This window comes from Chelonoidis abingdonii, chromosome 22, assembly GCF_003597395.2.
Source record: "Chelonoidis abingdonii isolate Lonesome George chromosome 22, CheloAbing_2.0, whole genome shotgun sequence".
In the NCBI taxonomy this organism is placed as follows: domain Eukaryota; kingdom Metazoa; phylum Chordata; order Testudines; family Testudinidae; genus Chelonoidis; species Chelonoidis abingdonii.
Window position 1 is genome coordinate 18,297,567 of NC_133790.1, and position 13,209 is coordinate 18,310,775.

General features: G+C 36.1%; 1 protein-coding gene across 1 annotated transcript in view; it reads right to left on the reverse strand.

The window, feature by feature from the left end:
- Positions 1-547: 547 nt before the first annotated feature.
- MAPK1 (mitogen-activated protein kinase 1) overlaps positions 548-13,209 on the reverse strand; it is a 50,640-nt gene continuing 37,978 nt past the window's right edge. Inside the window, 3 exon segments of the mRNA XM_032776920.2 lie at positions 548-4,761; positions 8,412-8,539; positions 10,005-10,114. Coding sequence (XP_032632811.2) covers positions 8,423-8,539; positions 10,005-10,114 — 227 coding nt within the window. The 3' untranslated portion in view covers positions 548-4,761; positions 8,412-8,422.

The following is a 13,209-nucleotide window of genomic DNA, read 5'->3' on the forward strand; positions in this document are numbered from 1 at the left end:
AACTAAAGTTAGTTTGAATAACTAGCACCCCAAAATGCTAGTTGTTGAATGTAACAACAAATTCCTCAGTTTCTTATATAAGTGTAAATCATGTGTTAATATCAAGTATCAGAAGGACTAAAGAATCCTCATATATTGGAATTTATTTGCACTACCATGTATTCAACATTTACTTGAAAGCCCCTGATGCCTTTTTAAGCAAGCATTAAATGAAGGTCTGCTTACTGGTGGGGAATTTATCCTATCAGCTTTTGGATGGCACAAGTTCTCATTTCAACCAGGTATACTGTACTTATGTATGGGGGGGGGGGAGGAGGGAGGACCCAAAAAACCCAAAGATCAGTTTCCTGTATATTTTTAAAGAATATTTTGATTAACGTAAGTTACAGTCACCAATTAAAGGGTTAAACTGATAAAGTCAATTTTTAAATAATAAAATTGTAAATAAGCTAATATGTATTGGCGGTTTGTAAAAAGGTAGCAATTAGTATTAAAAAGTGAAATTCCAGTCATTCTATATATGCACAATACTGTGCGACACTGGTAATACCGGGACACAATTTAATGATTATCTTTGCATTTGTTTTTACAAGAGTCAGATGCCAGAAACAAACAAAACATTCAGTTAACTGATTTTGAAAAAAATTAGGTACGTTTACAACATCAAAAGAATCAAGACAAAATATCAACCTTTGCTACTTACAATTGTTCTATACAGATTAACCAAATCACAAATCTGTCACAATATAAATGTTTAATTGTTACAATATAATGAATAAGAACATACAGAAAATGATTTTTATAAAATTTTCCTTTGTTTTGTCTTTTAAACCTACCATTGTAACTAAGTTAGCTATGCAGGACTTTTGGGGTACATGACTAAGAAGGCACCAACAGTACAAAGCAAATACAAAGCAGATTGAGTATTTTTTTTTTTTTTTTTAAAAGAGTGTTCTACACTGATACAACACAAGAAAAGGCAACAATATAAGTAAATCCCCTTGAACCTTTACAAATTCGTTCTGGATTTACAAAGATATTCCAACTTTTAAATTTCTTCCAATGCATCACATAGTTTTGATCCAGCACATGCTACAAGTATCACTGTAAGCTTCATTTTACTAAATGTACACTTTTCATTATTTTAGTGTGATGTATTTCAGTCACCACCAACTAAACCATTTGAAAGACCAATGTGTTTAAAACTTATGCAAAAGGATTGTTCAGTGCCTTTTTTAAGCCACTGCATTTACAAAAATATTTTCCCTAAAATTTGAGATTGCTTGAAGACATTGCTGTACAAATACAAAAGTACTATGCAAGGGACCCAAATCATGTGCATACCTGTATGTCTGCAGGGACATATATTTATACCATATCACTGGCTGTAAAATCAATCAATAAGTTTATCAATAATCAGGGGGCTACATAAACTACACTAACATAAGCAAATATATTAATAAAAGTTTATATCTACGGTATAGTTATTCAGCAGACTGTGAGAGACATGGTATAAATATACTGTAGCACATTACAGTGGCAGCAACAACAGGTTTTTCCCTCATTTGTTCACTAAAGATAACCATGCTTAACTCATCTATGGTTTCTTTTGGCCATATAATCATACCCAACTCCTGAAAGCAAATAGTGCATTACACTGTTCACCCTGTACTGTGGATTGCACACTCCAAATTTTATATACTATCTAAAATATTGATATGAGAAATTTTGATGCCAGTCATGAAAGCAGAGCTCAAAAAGCTTATCACCAGAGCCACCAAAACAGAATTTTCTTGTATTACATGTTTATGTATTCGCATTTATTTATTTATAAAGGTTGGAATGTTTTGATAGTTCTGTTTACATTCCTTATACGAAAAATGTCTTTACTATTAATAGGCATATTATGTGTGTCACATCAATAACAATATGCCTTTCGGTTCTCTGCTAGTCTATGGGAATTTCCAGAAATATAATCTACAAATACACAGAACAGGCAAGGAAAATCAAGCATGAAGTGATGAAATAATTCACATAACAGTGTTGTTATTATAGGCACCTTCTTTTAAAATATTCTCCAACCTGACAAAATCATGCTTCTGCAGTTCAGACAATGAGTTCCACTCAACATCATCCAATGACACTTTGATGAAAGCAGTTAGTGGTTTCATGCCAATCTGATTCAGCAATAATAGCTAAGGAAGAAAGCGCCAAAGCACCAGATGTTAGTAAATCAACCCCGTGGCTTCTCTTTTTTAGACATGCAACTTGACAATAAATTCGTAATACCAAAAAAAAAATCTAATATTAAAAAGAAAATGGTTAAAAGATGAATGGGAAAAGGGGTGTATGAAATAAGCTGCCAAAGCTCTTCCTTAATAAATTAAAGTTGAGTTGTTGCAAACTAAATGTTTCAATAACAGTCTTCTTTCCATATTTTTCCAAATCAACTCCTGTAGTGACCATGATCATGCAAGTGTCCAAGCATCTAGATATAGTTTAGCTTTTAGAAACTGGGCAAGGAAAGTATTTTGGTGAAGATATAATGCGTAGAAACATCAAAAGAGATTTTTACACTAGTATCAACAGTCAAGTGCAGTATTGTAGAAAAGTTGTTAGCATAGGCTCTATACCAGCAATTCAATGATCAACTTTGCAGTGTTCTGATAATGCTCTTAATATATATTGTATGCAACAAAGATATTCATGGACCACAGGATTTTTCTAACAGAAAATGCCCTTTGAAGATGAATCCTTGTTTATTAAAAATTAGTTTTGGCAGACTAACACCACCTACAACAAATGAAAATTCAGAATTTTATATCTGATAAGCACCCTTATAAACTGAGAATCTAAGTTAATGGCTTTCTAAATTATCTTGAAAAGCAGACAGAGAAGTGCTATGAGGAAGCCTGGGATAACATACCAGGAAGCATCCTTATATACACACACTACAGTAACAAATGGAACCTGATTTCCATTCAAACACATTATCCAAAAGGAAACCAAAAACTAATTCTTAATATTAATGTGAAGATAAGATTTAAATTTATTTCCATGAATTACAAGTGCATTTTGTTCATATTAGCAGGCAGTCTTTATACAATCCATTCTTCACTGCTGCCAAAATAAAGTGAGAAAAGACAGCAGAGAAATAAAAAGCTAAAAATAAAACTAGTTTTCCTAAGTTATTTGTTGAATAGCATTTCAGTTGAACATAATTCAGAGGTAACAATAGATTTTTTTTTTTCAATCATAGGCATGTGGCACTTAGACAATCATCTTTGCACAGAAAGCTTTAACAGTCATGCGAGAGGGCACAGTAATTATTTTAAACAAGGCAAGTTTCTCACCACAGAGAGCAGTGGGGAAAGAAAAGGAGGCACTGCACTGGAACAGAACATCTAGGAAACTCCACATTATACGATTTCAGTAACAAATACTTGAAAATATCATTAAAATGTATACAGTTTTAAACATCATTTAGTGCTAGCTTTGTTTGGCTGTCCTAACTCAGCATTATCAGAAAAGTTTGATAGTACTTGACAAGAGAACAGTACTCACGTCACGAGCTCACGGAGGCTTGATTACAAATCATTATAACGTAGGTTGCAAGAAATTAACTGGAGATGCTGACGTGCAGTAGTAGCAAAAGTAAATTCAAACTTTCTCATTTAAAGATGCAGTGTTTCTCTCAGCAAGAACCCTGAATTTATTCATTAAATTCAAATATTATATAAACTAATCACCCTCATTTAAAGTGTTTCATTGGTATATATAGTAAGTAGACTGAGTTTAGTAACAGCACATTTTGGTTTCTCTGCTTACTAATGCATATGGATGCCTTCTACTAAGGAAAACATTCATAATTAGGTAAATATGCCATTGTGTTCTTTATTAATTTTTCAACACACACAGTGAATAAATATATTAGTGAGCTGCCACTTTCATTCTTTTTGCATAAATCTTGTAAACACTACATATAGCATGAACTCTGGAAGTACTATACCTCCAGAATGGTACAAGTATCCACAATCTTTTTAGAAAAGGCAGGGGAAATGTAGGATTTTTTTCCACTACATAGGAAAAAATGTTCTAGATGGGTAGATGATTCTGTTAAGTTGTATTCCTAGATATTCACTAATATGCTGTGTAGATTTTTTTATGTACAGAATAAGAAACCTAAATAAGTGCATAAGCAAGATTAATGCAAATGTGGCCTATGCTGTAATCCTTAATGGTGTATATATGAATGAGTTCTCATTGTGAGTAAACGGTTACTGTATAAAGGCAAAGTGCAAAAAAATTGGGATGTCACTGACTTAAAGTGCCCTGAATAGTAGCTTTCCCTAAAAAATGCCAGTGACTTCGGTAAAATCAGAAAAACACAGTTCATGGTGCAAACTTCTATGGGTTAATGAGTAATCTGCTTGGTTATTGATACAGGAGTGAAAGGAACTACTGCATCTTTCAAACCAGAAAGCAAGCAGTTAAAGTACGGTCAGCAGTGGGTGCACTTATAGTACAGTACTGCAACAGGTCAACAATGGGCATTACGGATAAGACTATCAATAACAATTCTTCAGACTTAAAGAATTAACTGAAAGCATAAAAAGCCAAAACTACCAGTAACTGCCCTCCTGAACGGCTCAAAGGAGTTAGTGGGTAAGCTGAGATAGGCCATAAGACATGACCAAGGATATAAGAACTGGGAAGAGGAACAGCAACGTTTGAGTATGCCCAGTCCTTTAAGTCCTTGTCCTACAAAAAAACAAAACATGTTTTAATGAAGAAGATCTGAACAAGAAATTGTAATTTAAGATAAGAAAAATTACCAGTGTTTCTGTATCTCACATACATGAATTCGGACTGACAAGTTGCAGCTAATCACAAAAGTCAAAGGCAGCAGTACCAATATATTCATAAGATTTTCAAATCCCACCCTCTTTTGCTCGTGTTCTACAGAAGATCTCCTGGTGTTCAGACAAACTGTCTAAAAGAGAAAATTTTCAGAACTCCTAATATTAATTGATTTATTACCCACAGGAAACATTCTAAACTACCAGAAGAATGTTCTAGATTGCTGTACCTGAGAAGCAAAAATATTTACGAATAATGAAAGATAAAGCGAATCGTATTTCCATACCCTCAGATCCACCAATCCAAATTGATGGAATCTTACTATCAGTACTAAAAACAGAATAGGGAGGGAGTTCAACAGGAACCAATGTTCTTAAAATGTATCACCTAACTGGAGGCAAAGCTATCCAGCTTGCAGTACTCTGTTAAAAGGCAAACAGGGGGAAACTATAGTTCTGCTGAGTTCTTTTAACAAGCCATTGCCTTGGGGGAATGTCCTAACATTTGCAGGACAATCACTTGTGTAAATCTTCCGCAAGGAATTCTAGCATGTATAGTAGAGAAAACAGTTGACAATGACTACTACACAGGAAGAAGCTTTTTTCAGGTAACTGTATATTCTTTTGTGGACTGAAGAATATCAGCTACTTTTATATAGGCTGTCAATGCCAGAGACCAGGCTCAAGACAGTAGATTTTGAATCTCAGAAAATACCGTAGGCTTGAGAGAGAAATTTAGACTCATCAAGACCACATACATTAAATTACAACAATGGGACTGGATTTGTCTGTCTGAATCATCCTTACCACTTGGCAACAGATGCACAGAAACAACTGTACAGGAAAGATGCCTCTCATTGCCACTGCCACAGATACTTGCTGGAAAATATGCAGTTTAGTGCTAAGACTGGATGTAAAAACTCTAAAAAAATGGGAGAAATCCATCTGGTTGATAAAGCAGAGAAAACAGGAAAGAGACATCAAAGGGAATGGAATATCATTGTGAAGTTTAAATGAACTGCTAGGGGTGAGCTTCACTAGAAACTTATGTTAAAAAAATGGTGAAGAGTTGGACCTGCTGACAATGCTTATCATGACTGACTAGTCTGAGTGGACAGTCAGCACAGTATAAGCTTATTGTGATTATATTACTAAACTAGCTGATGTTCATTATCATGCCAGCCAACTCCATTCTTCAAAACTCTATTCAAACAATAACATTTTTTAGTGAAGACAAGCCTTAGGTGATTCTCCTTCTCTACTAAGTGACAAGTCCTCAGCACCAATAGGTGCTTCTGGTCCATGGAGGTATCAAGTTGCATTCCTCCCAACAGTGGGCACTCTTGGTGACCAGATTCCTACTTTTCCTCCTTCCCCCAACTTGCTGATAGAAATCAATTCCTATCATAGGAATTATACAAGGGCCGTTTTTTCTACTTGCTATTTCCTGGAAGCAAAGACAACCCTCATTATCTGAAGTTCCAGGACACTGGCTGAACAAGAGACCACATTCCTCCGAGTTACTTTTCATAGCATCAATGGTTCAATGTTTAGATTACCCATTTTGCCACTACAGCGCTCTCTACTCTGTACAACACTCTGAAAGAGGCTCTGTTTCAATATGCTTCTCAGTGACAGACTAATTAGTTGGCCTGACTCTTCTGCCCATATAGACAGAATAGTGCAGCAGTAGTAGGCTGAAGTAAAGTTCAATAACATTTTTCTTAAATTTTTCCTATAAAGACATTTTAATTAAACTTTTTCCATAGAAGCAGGGACCTGTATTGTGACTGCTTCTCAGAAAGAACTAAAGTTGCAGAATGTGGAAGGGAGACTGCCATCATTAAGGTCTTGGAGCCACAAGTCCTTAGTTTTATTGGTAGTGAAGCCTGACTTTTCATAAAAGCTGCAACCCATTGAGGATAAGTTAATCTGAAGACACAAATCTAGGTTTAAAGAAGGCTATTTTAACCATTTTAAAGGTATAAATGGTAGCTATGTTAATATAGTAAACAAGAACTAGAAGCCATTAAAAGAACAAAATTTCAAAATAAATTCTGTTATACAATTGTACACAAACAACTGCCTATTCAAGTTAGCGTCCATGGTAGAAGTTAGCTTGGTTTGCAGTATAACAATCTACATTTCCACAAGTCTCGTCACTAAATTCACACACAGTCAGTGTTCATGAAAATGATCTGGATCAACCATACTGATATTGAAATCCTATTTTCATTGCAGATAAAGCACTGGTTGTGGCAGAGAAGCCAACAGTCCACATGCTTCCCTGAATCCTGACCAGCAGGGACTCCCTCTATGGATAAGGATAGTGCTCAGGCTCAATAAATCCTTGGCTTCTCTTTTGAAATTACCAACAAGGATGCCAGTTGTGGTGGACAGCTGTTGAAATGGATTCAGATCAATACACTCAATTTTACATAGGAGCACAGAACAGATAGTTTGAGCTGTATTCACATGTTTGATCCAGAGGTAAAAGTTTGTTTCATGGAAGTGGAATAGAAACAATCCAAATCTTCATTCAATGGCCTATTTAAAAGTACTTATATTATCAGCATCACAGAAAAGTTTTAGTCAAGGATTCTCTGAGTAAATCGGAATAATTTTGCAGGAAGTTGAGACTTGTAAATTTCAGGGTATCTAAAGAAAGGTTTATATCAATATACTTTACACCTATTAAAAAGAAAAGAAAAGGAAAAAAAAAATAGATGATAATGACAAAATAAGTCCAGGCGAGGAAAGATGTAGATAAAGGAGAGTGGGCAAGACTTTATAAGCAAGTTACACATGAGGTGGATTGTTCCTGCAAATTTCAGTTTTGTTTGTTTTTTGGTGGAGGGTTAATGTATTATTAAAAATTGCCAATTGAGAGTGTGAATGGCAATCAGTACAAAAATACTTTGATCTTAATGATTTATACAGTCTTCATTTAATCAAAATGAAAATATAAAATCTTTTAGATGCCTTTGTGAATTATGTATTCAAATATTTTGGAGGTATTTTCAAACAAATTGGGATGACTATCAATAAAACGTTGTTGTGTTTAGGTCAATGATTTCTCCTCTTTACATTATATTACAACAATGGAAACATTAAATGTTTATTTAAAAATAGAAACAACCTAGAAAATTTTTTTGAAATATTTTAAGTTTACATTGATATTATGTTTTAAGAGATCTTTTGAACAACATTTGAATATCAGTGCTGCCATAGCTTTTGTTCAAGCAAGCATCATTTCAATTTCACTGTCACTCTTCAAATGTAATCTACAAATTAAATAAAAAGCATGTTAGAAATTGCTTGAATTCCCAGTAGGCATTTTAACATTGCAGAGAAAATTAAACCTATTTCTTTAAAACAGTATGGCTGAGGTCAAATCAGTACTCTAAAAGCAATAACTAGATGTTAAGGGGTTGCTTTACAATAGTAATGAAATGACAAGCTATGAGTTTTGCATTAATGATAACTACATAGAATTCTATCATTCCTCTTTATCTCTTTTACATGGTTCATTATGATTATGGCGTTATGTACCTATGCACAATTTAAGATCGATATCCTGGCTGGAATCTAGCAGTTTCCTCAAAAATTAGTTCTTTCAGTTTTTCCTTCGGCAAGTCATCCAATTCCATATCAAACTTGAAAGGTGCTTCGGCTACAGGCTTAAAAAAAAAAAAAAAGACAGTATTTTTTTTAAAAACAGAAAATGTTAAGACAGCAAATAGTCTGAGTGGGTAGCACAAATGTCTCTTGATTAATTTTTATATACCAAGATTTAAATAATTTCTTAGTGAACAGCTATTCAAAACTTAAAGCATATTGAAATATCTGAGTAAGTGAAACCTTGTAGCTGAGTAGCTACCTGAAGACAAATTACAGAGAGACACTTAACCTGCCATTATAAACCTAATTTTGACTTCCACTCTGCCCTACGCCACCAAAACTAAACTAATCTTTCTGAAATTTCACTGGCAAGGTCTTATGCCACGGTAGACTTTTTTCTGGAAAGTCTAAGGCAAATCTCAGCTACCTTGTTTCCCACCCCCATGCCTAGGAGGTATATTGTTCATAATGTTGATTATGGCATAATCGTTCCTAACAAGGGTCTTAGGTCTTTTTTCCTACTGTCTACCCAATATGTTTTTCATTTTACATCTAGAGAACGTGACAACACAATGGAAAAAAATCTAAAATAAATGGAAGTGGGAAAGTCATAGGAGAAATAAGATTTCAAAAAAGTTAATCCAACTTTTTCCAAGCATTAAATATAAATTCTAAATTAGGATTGAAGTTAAATAAATATTCCATAATGAAAAGTTAGTAAGACAACATTTCTCTAAATACAAGCAAATTTGCTCTTATTATAGCAAGGTTAAACCTGCGAATATACTACACACACTAAGAAACGTGGTCACAACCAAGGCACCATCCAATAAGACTTCATAGTAAAATGAGTGAAAATAACAAAAATCTAACAGTCCTTTTGTTGCTTTTAAATTTTTTGTTTTGTTTTGATAGAAAGAAATACAGACACTACCTTGAAGGGAAACTTTAAACTCAATTTGCAAGTACTCAACTAAACAATGAAATAGCAAAGGATTTAGTTAAGTGTCATTTATGGCTCTGTTTCTGTAACTATACTTTAACACAAGCCCAATATAATTTTAAATTAGGGTTTGATTTGTCAGTGTTTTTCCATTGTCTAATAAAATCATGCTTAAGTGTGACCAGACTCATGTAGTATCTAAAGATTTCTGACAAACTTTCAAATTTAGGTTCCCAGAATTAATCTATTAAATCCATACTAAAATCCCTAAACAAATATGCAATTTAAAAGTACCCATGCTGTAAAATTTTAGCTTAACTATATTACTCGCTATTTATCTGCAACCAAATATGGTTGTTCTAAAGTCCCAAAGGGAACTGCAATTCAAATATTTCCTGGTATAAGCATTGCAATTTTTTTATATACACAGTGTACACAAATTGTAACAATTTTTAATATAGAATTGATTTATATAACTATTGGCAATTTTTCAAGATCCAACTATACAAACTGTATCCTTAAAAGGGCTTCTCTGATTTCTTGTACAATCATCTACAATATTTATGTTAAAAATCCTTTACCTCATCACTTGGATCATAATACTGCTCCAGGTATGGATGGGCCAAAGCTTGCTCCACTTCAATTCTCTTGTGAGGATTAAAGGTCAACATTTTATCCAACAAATCAAGTGCTAAGAGGAGAAATAATTTTTTAAACAAAAAGTCAACATATGCTGAAAGTTCTATTATATTAAAAATAATACAATGACTGGTATTTGAGGTCTAACACAAATATTGCCCTTTGTTTTAAATGCTAATTGTAGTGTGAAGATGTTTTAGCTTACCCATAATAGGAGCAGAAGACTAGCCAATGAAGTTAACAGGAATGCCAAAATTTTTATTTTATTACCCTTTCCATATCCAAGTTCCTATTCTCTGATCACTGACTTCCTGTTCACATTGAGAGTTCTCAGAATGTATTAGGTATGCAACATTCATAATACCATAGGGCAATACTAGAATAAGGAATCAGAGGAGTAGCCGTGTTCGTCGCTTTCTACAGATCCAGACTAAGGGTACGTCTACCCTACAGGATTATTCCGATTTTACATAAACCGGTTTTGTAAAACAGATTGTATAAAGTCGAGTGCATGCGGCCACACTAAGCACATTAATTCGGTGGTGTGCGTCCATGTACCAAGGCTAGCATCGATTTCTGGAGCGTTGCACAGTGGGTAGCTATCCCATAGTTCCCGCAGTCTCTCCTGCCCATTGGAATTCTGAGTTGAGATCCCAATGCATGATGGTGCAAAAATAGTGTTGCAGGTGATTTGCCTGGCTGAGGTCGGCTGGGGGCGCAAAGACAAAAATGGGAATGACTCCCTGAGTCATTCCCTCCTTTATGTTTATCTAAAAATAGAGTCAGTCCTGCCTAGAATATGGGGCAAGTGTACTAGAGAACCAGTGTACCAGAGAGCACAGCCGCTCCGTGTCAGATCCCGCAGAAATGATGAGCTCATGCCATTCTAGGGGTGTGCCCCTGCAACAACCCCCCCCGTTGCTTCCCTGCTCCCCCAACCCTCCTGGGCTACCGTTGCAGTGTCCCCCCATTTGTGTGATGAAGTAATAAAGAATGCAGGAATAAGAAACACTGACTTGTTAGTGAGATAAAATGAGGGGGAGGCAGCTGCCTCCAGGCAGGACATTAAAGCTGCTATGATAGTCCAGGCAGTACAGAATCTTTTCTTTAGACATGAAAAGGGGGGGGGCTGATGGAGCTCAGCCCCCAGTTGCTATGATGAAGACGGTTACCAGCCATTCTGTACCATCTACTGGGAATGACCGGGAGTCATTCCTATTTTTACCCAGGCCCGCCCCGGCGACCTCACCTGAGGCCAGCCAGGAGCACTCACGGGCTGATGATGACGATGGATAGCAGTCATATTGTACTACCATCTGCCACCAGGGAGGGGAGGGGGGAGAGGATGCTGCTGTTCAGTGCCGCAGCATCCGCGTCTACCAGCAGCATGCAGTAAGGACATAGGGTGACATATAAAAAAAGTCAAGAAACGATTTTTTTCCCCTTTTCTTCACAGGGGGGGGAGGGGGGTAAATTGACGAGCTATACCCTGAACACACCCGGACAATGTGTTTGACCCTACAGGCATTTGGAGCTCAGCCAAGAATGCAAATGCTTTTCGGAGACTGCGGGGACTGTGGGATAGCTGGAGTCCTCAGTACCCCCTCCCTCCCTCCATGAGCGTCCATTTGATTCTTTGGCTTTCCGTTACGCTTGTCACACAGCACTGTGCTGAGTCCCTCTGTGTCTATCTGCCTGGAGATTTTTTTCAAATGCTTTGGCATTTCGTCTTCTGTAACGGAGCTCTGATAGAACAGATTTGTCTCCCCATACAGCGATCAGATCCAGTATCTACCCTAATCCGATATGGTAATACCGATTTCAGCGCTACTCCTCTCGTCAGGGAGGAGTACAGAAACTGGTTTAAAGAGCTCTTTATATCGATATAAAGGGCCTCTGTGTGGACGGATGCAGCGTTAAATTGGTTTAACGCTGCTAAAATCGGTATAAACGCATAATGTAGATCAGGCCTAAGAGTCCTGTGGCACCTTATAGACTAACAGATATATTGGAGCATAAGCTTTCATGGGTGAATACCCACTTCGTCAGACGCAGAAGTGGGTATTCATCCACAAAAGCTGTGTCTGATGAAGTGGGTACTCATCCACGAAAGCTTATGCTCCAATATGTCTGTTAGTCTATAAGGTGCCACAGGACTGTCACTTTTTACAGAATAAAGAATGCGTCTCTAGGGATTCAGGAAGTCAACCTTATTCAGCACTGAATTCCGCCCGCTAATGTCTTAGAAGCACAGATCAATGGTTTTATGGACTTTACAAACCTAGCACATTCTGTACCGCTCAGAGTGAGTACAAAGTCAACCAACACAGAACAACCACTGTGGAGACATGCAAAACAAAGGGATAAAAAAACCTGGGTCTTAACTATAAATTTCTTCTGTAAAACAGTATGTCTGAATTCTGTATGCGAGTGGGTCCTAACCCTGAAGGAATGTTAAGGCAATTAGAACTGAATAATATGGCAGGCAACATCAGAAATTCCTACCAACTGTATTTCAGACTAACTTAAATAGCTGGTGAAACTATAAAAACTGGTTAATCTAAATACTAGTCCTTTGGTAACACAGGCCCAGCGTGCTTTCCACTTATCCAGTTCTCTTCTCGAAACTGTGGTTCTGAGTCCTGATCTGAGGGTGAAACAGGAATTGACCAACATTGGTTCAATGAAAAATGTACATGTAATGACCAAATTCTTCTCATAATTGCTCTGGCAATTACGTGTATATAGGATGTAACTAGCAGGATTCAACAACAGGGAGAGAAAGAATCAAGTAGTCTTTCTACAAAACTCATTTTAGGACTTTTACCAAATGAGTCAGATAAGTCAAGCTTAATATTTGGTAAACATATGGATTGAAAGATGTAGCAGTTTTGCTTATTTCCATAATTAGTGCATGTCAGCAATCTTATGAAGCATGCTTTGAGCTCTAGTGAAGGATAGTTCCTTGTTGATTGAAACTCTCATATACATATAGTTTGTAGTTCATCTGGTCACTTTGTCATTAGCTACTTTCTTTCCTTTGTAGAACTGATAAATGAAATTGTTTTTAATTGTTCACTTTATTAATGTAAGTTCTGTTCACCATTCACTACACTTGCCTGCATTGTAACTTCTGTTCACTGTTTG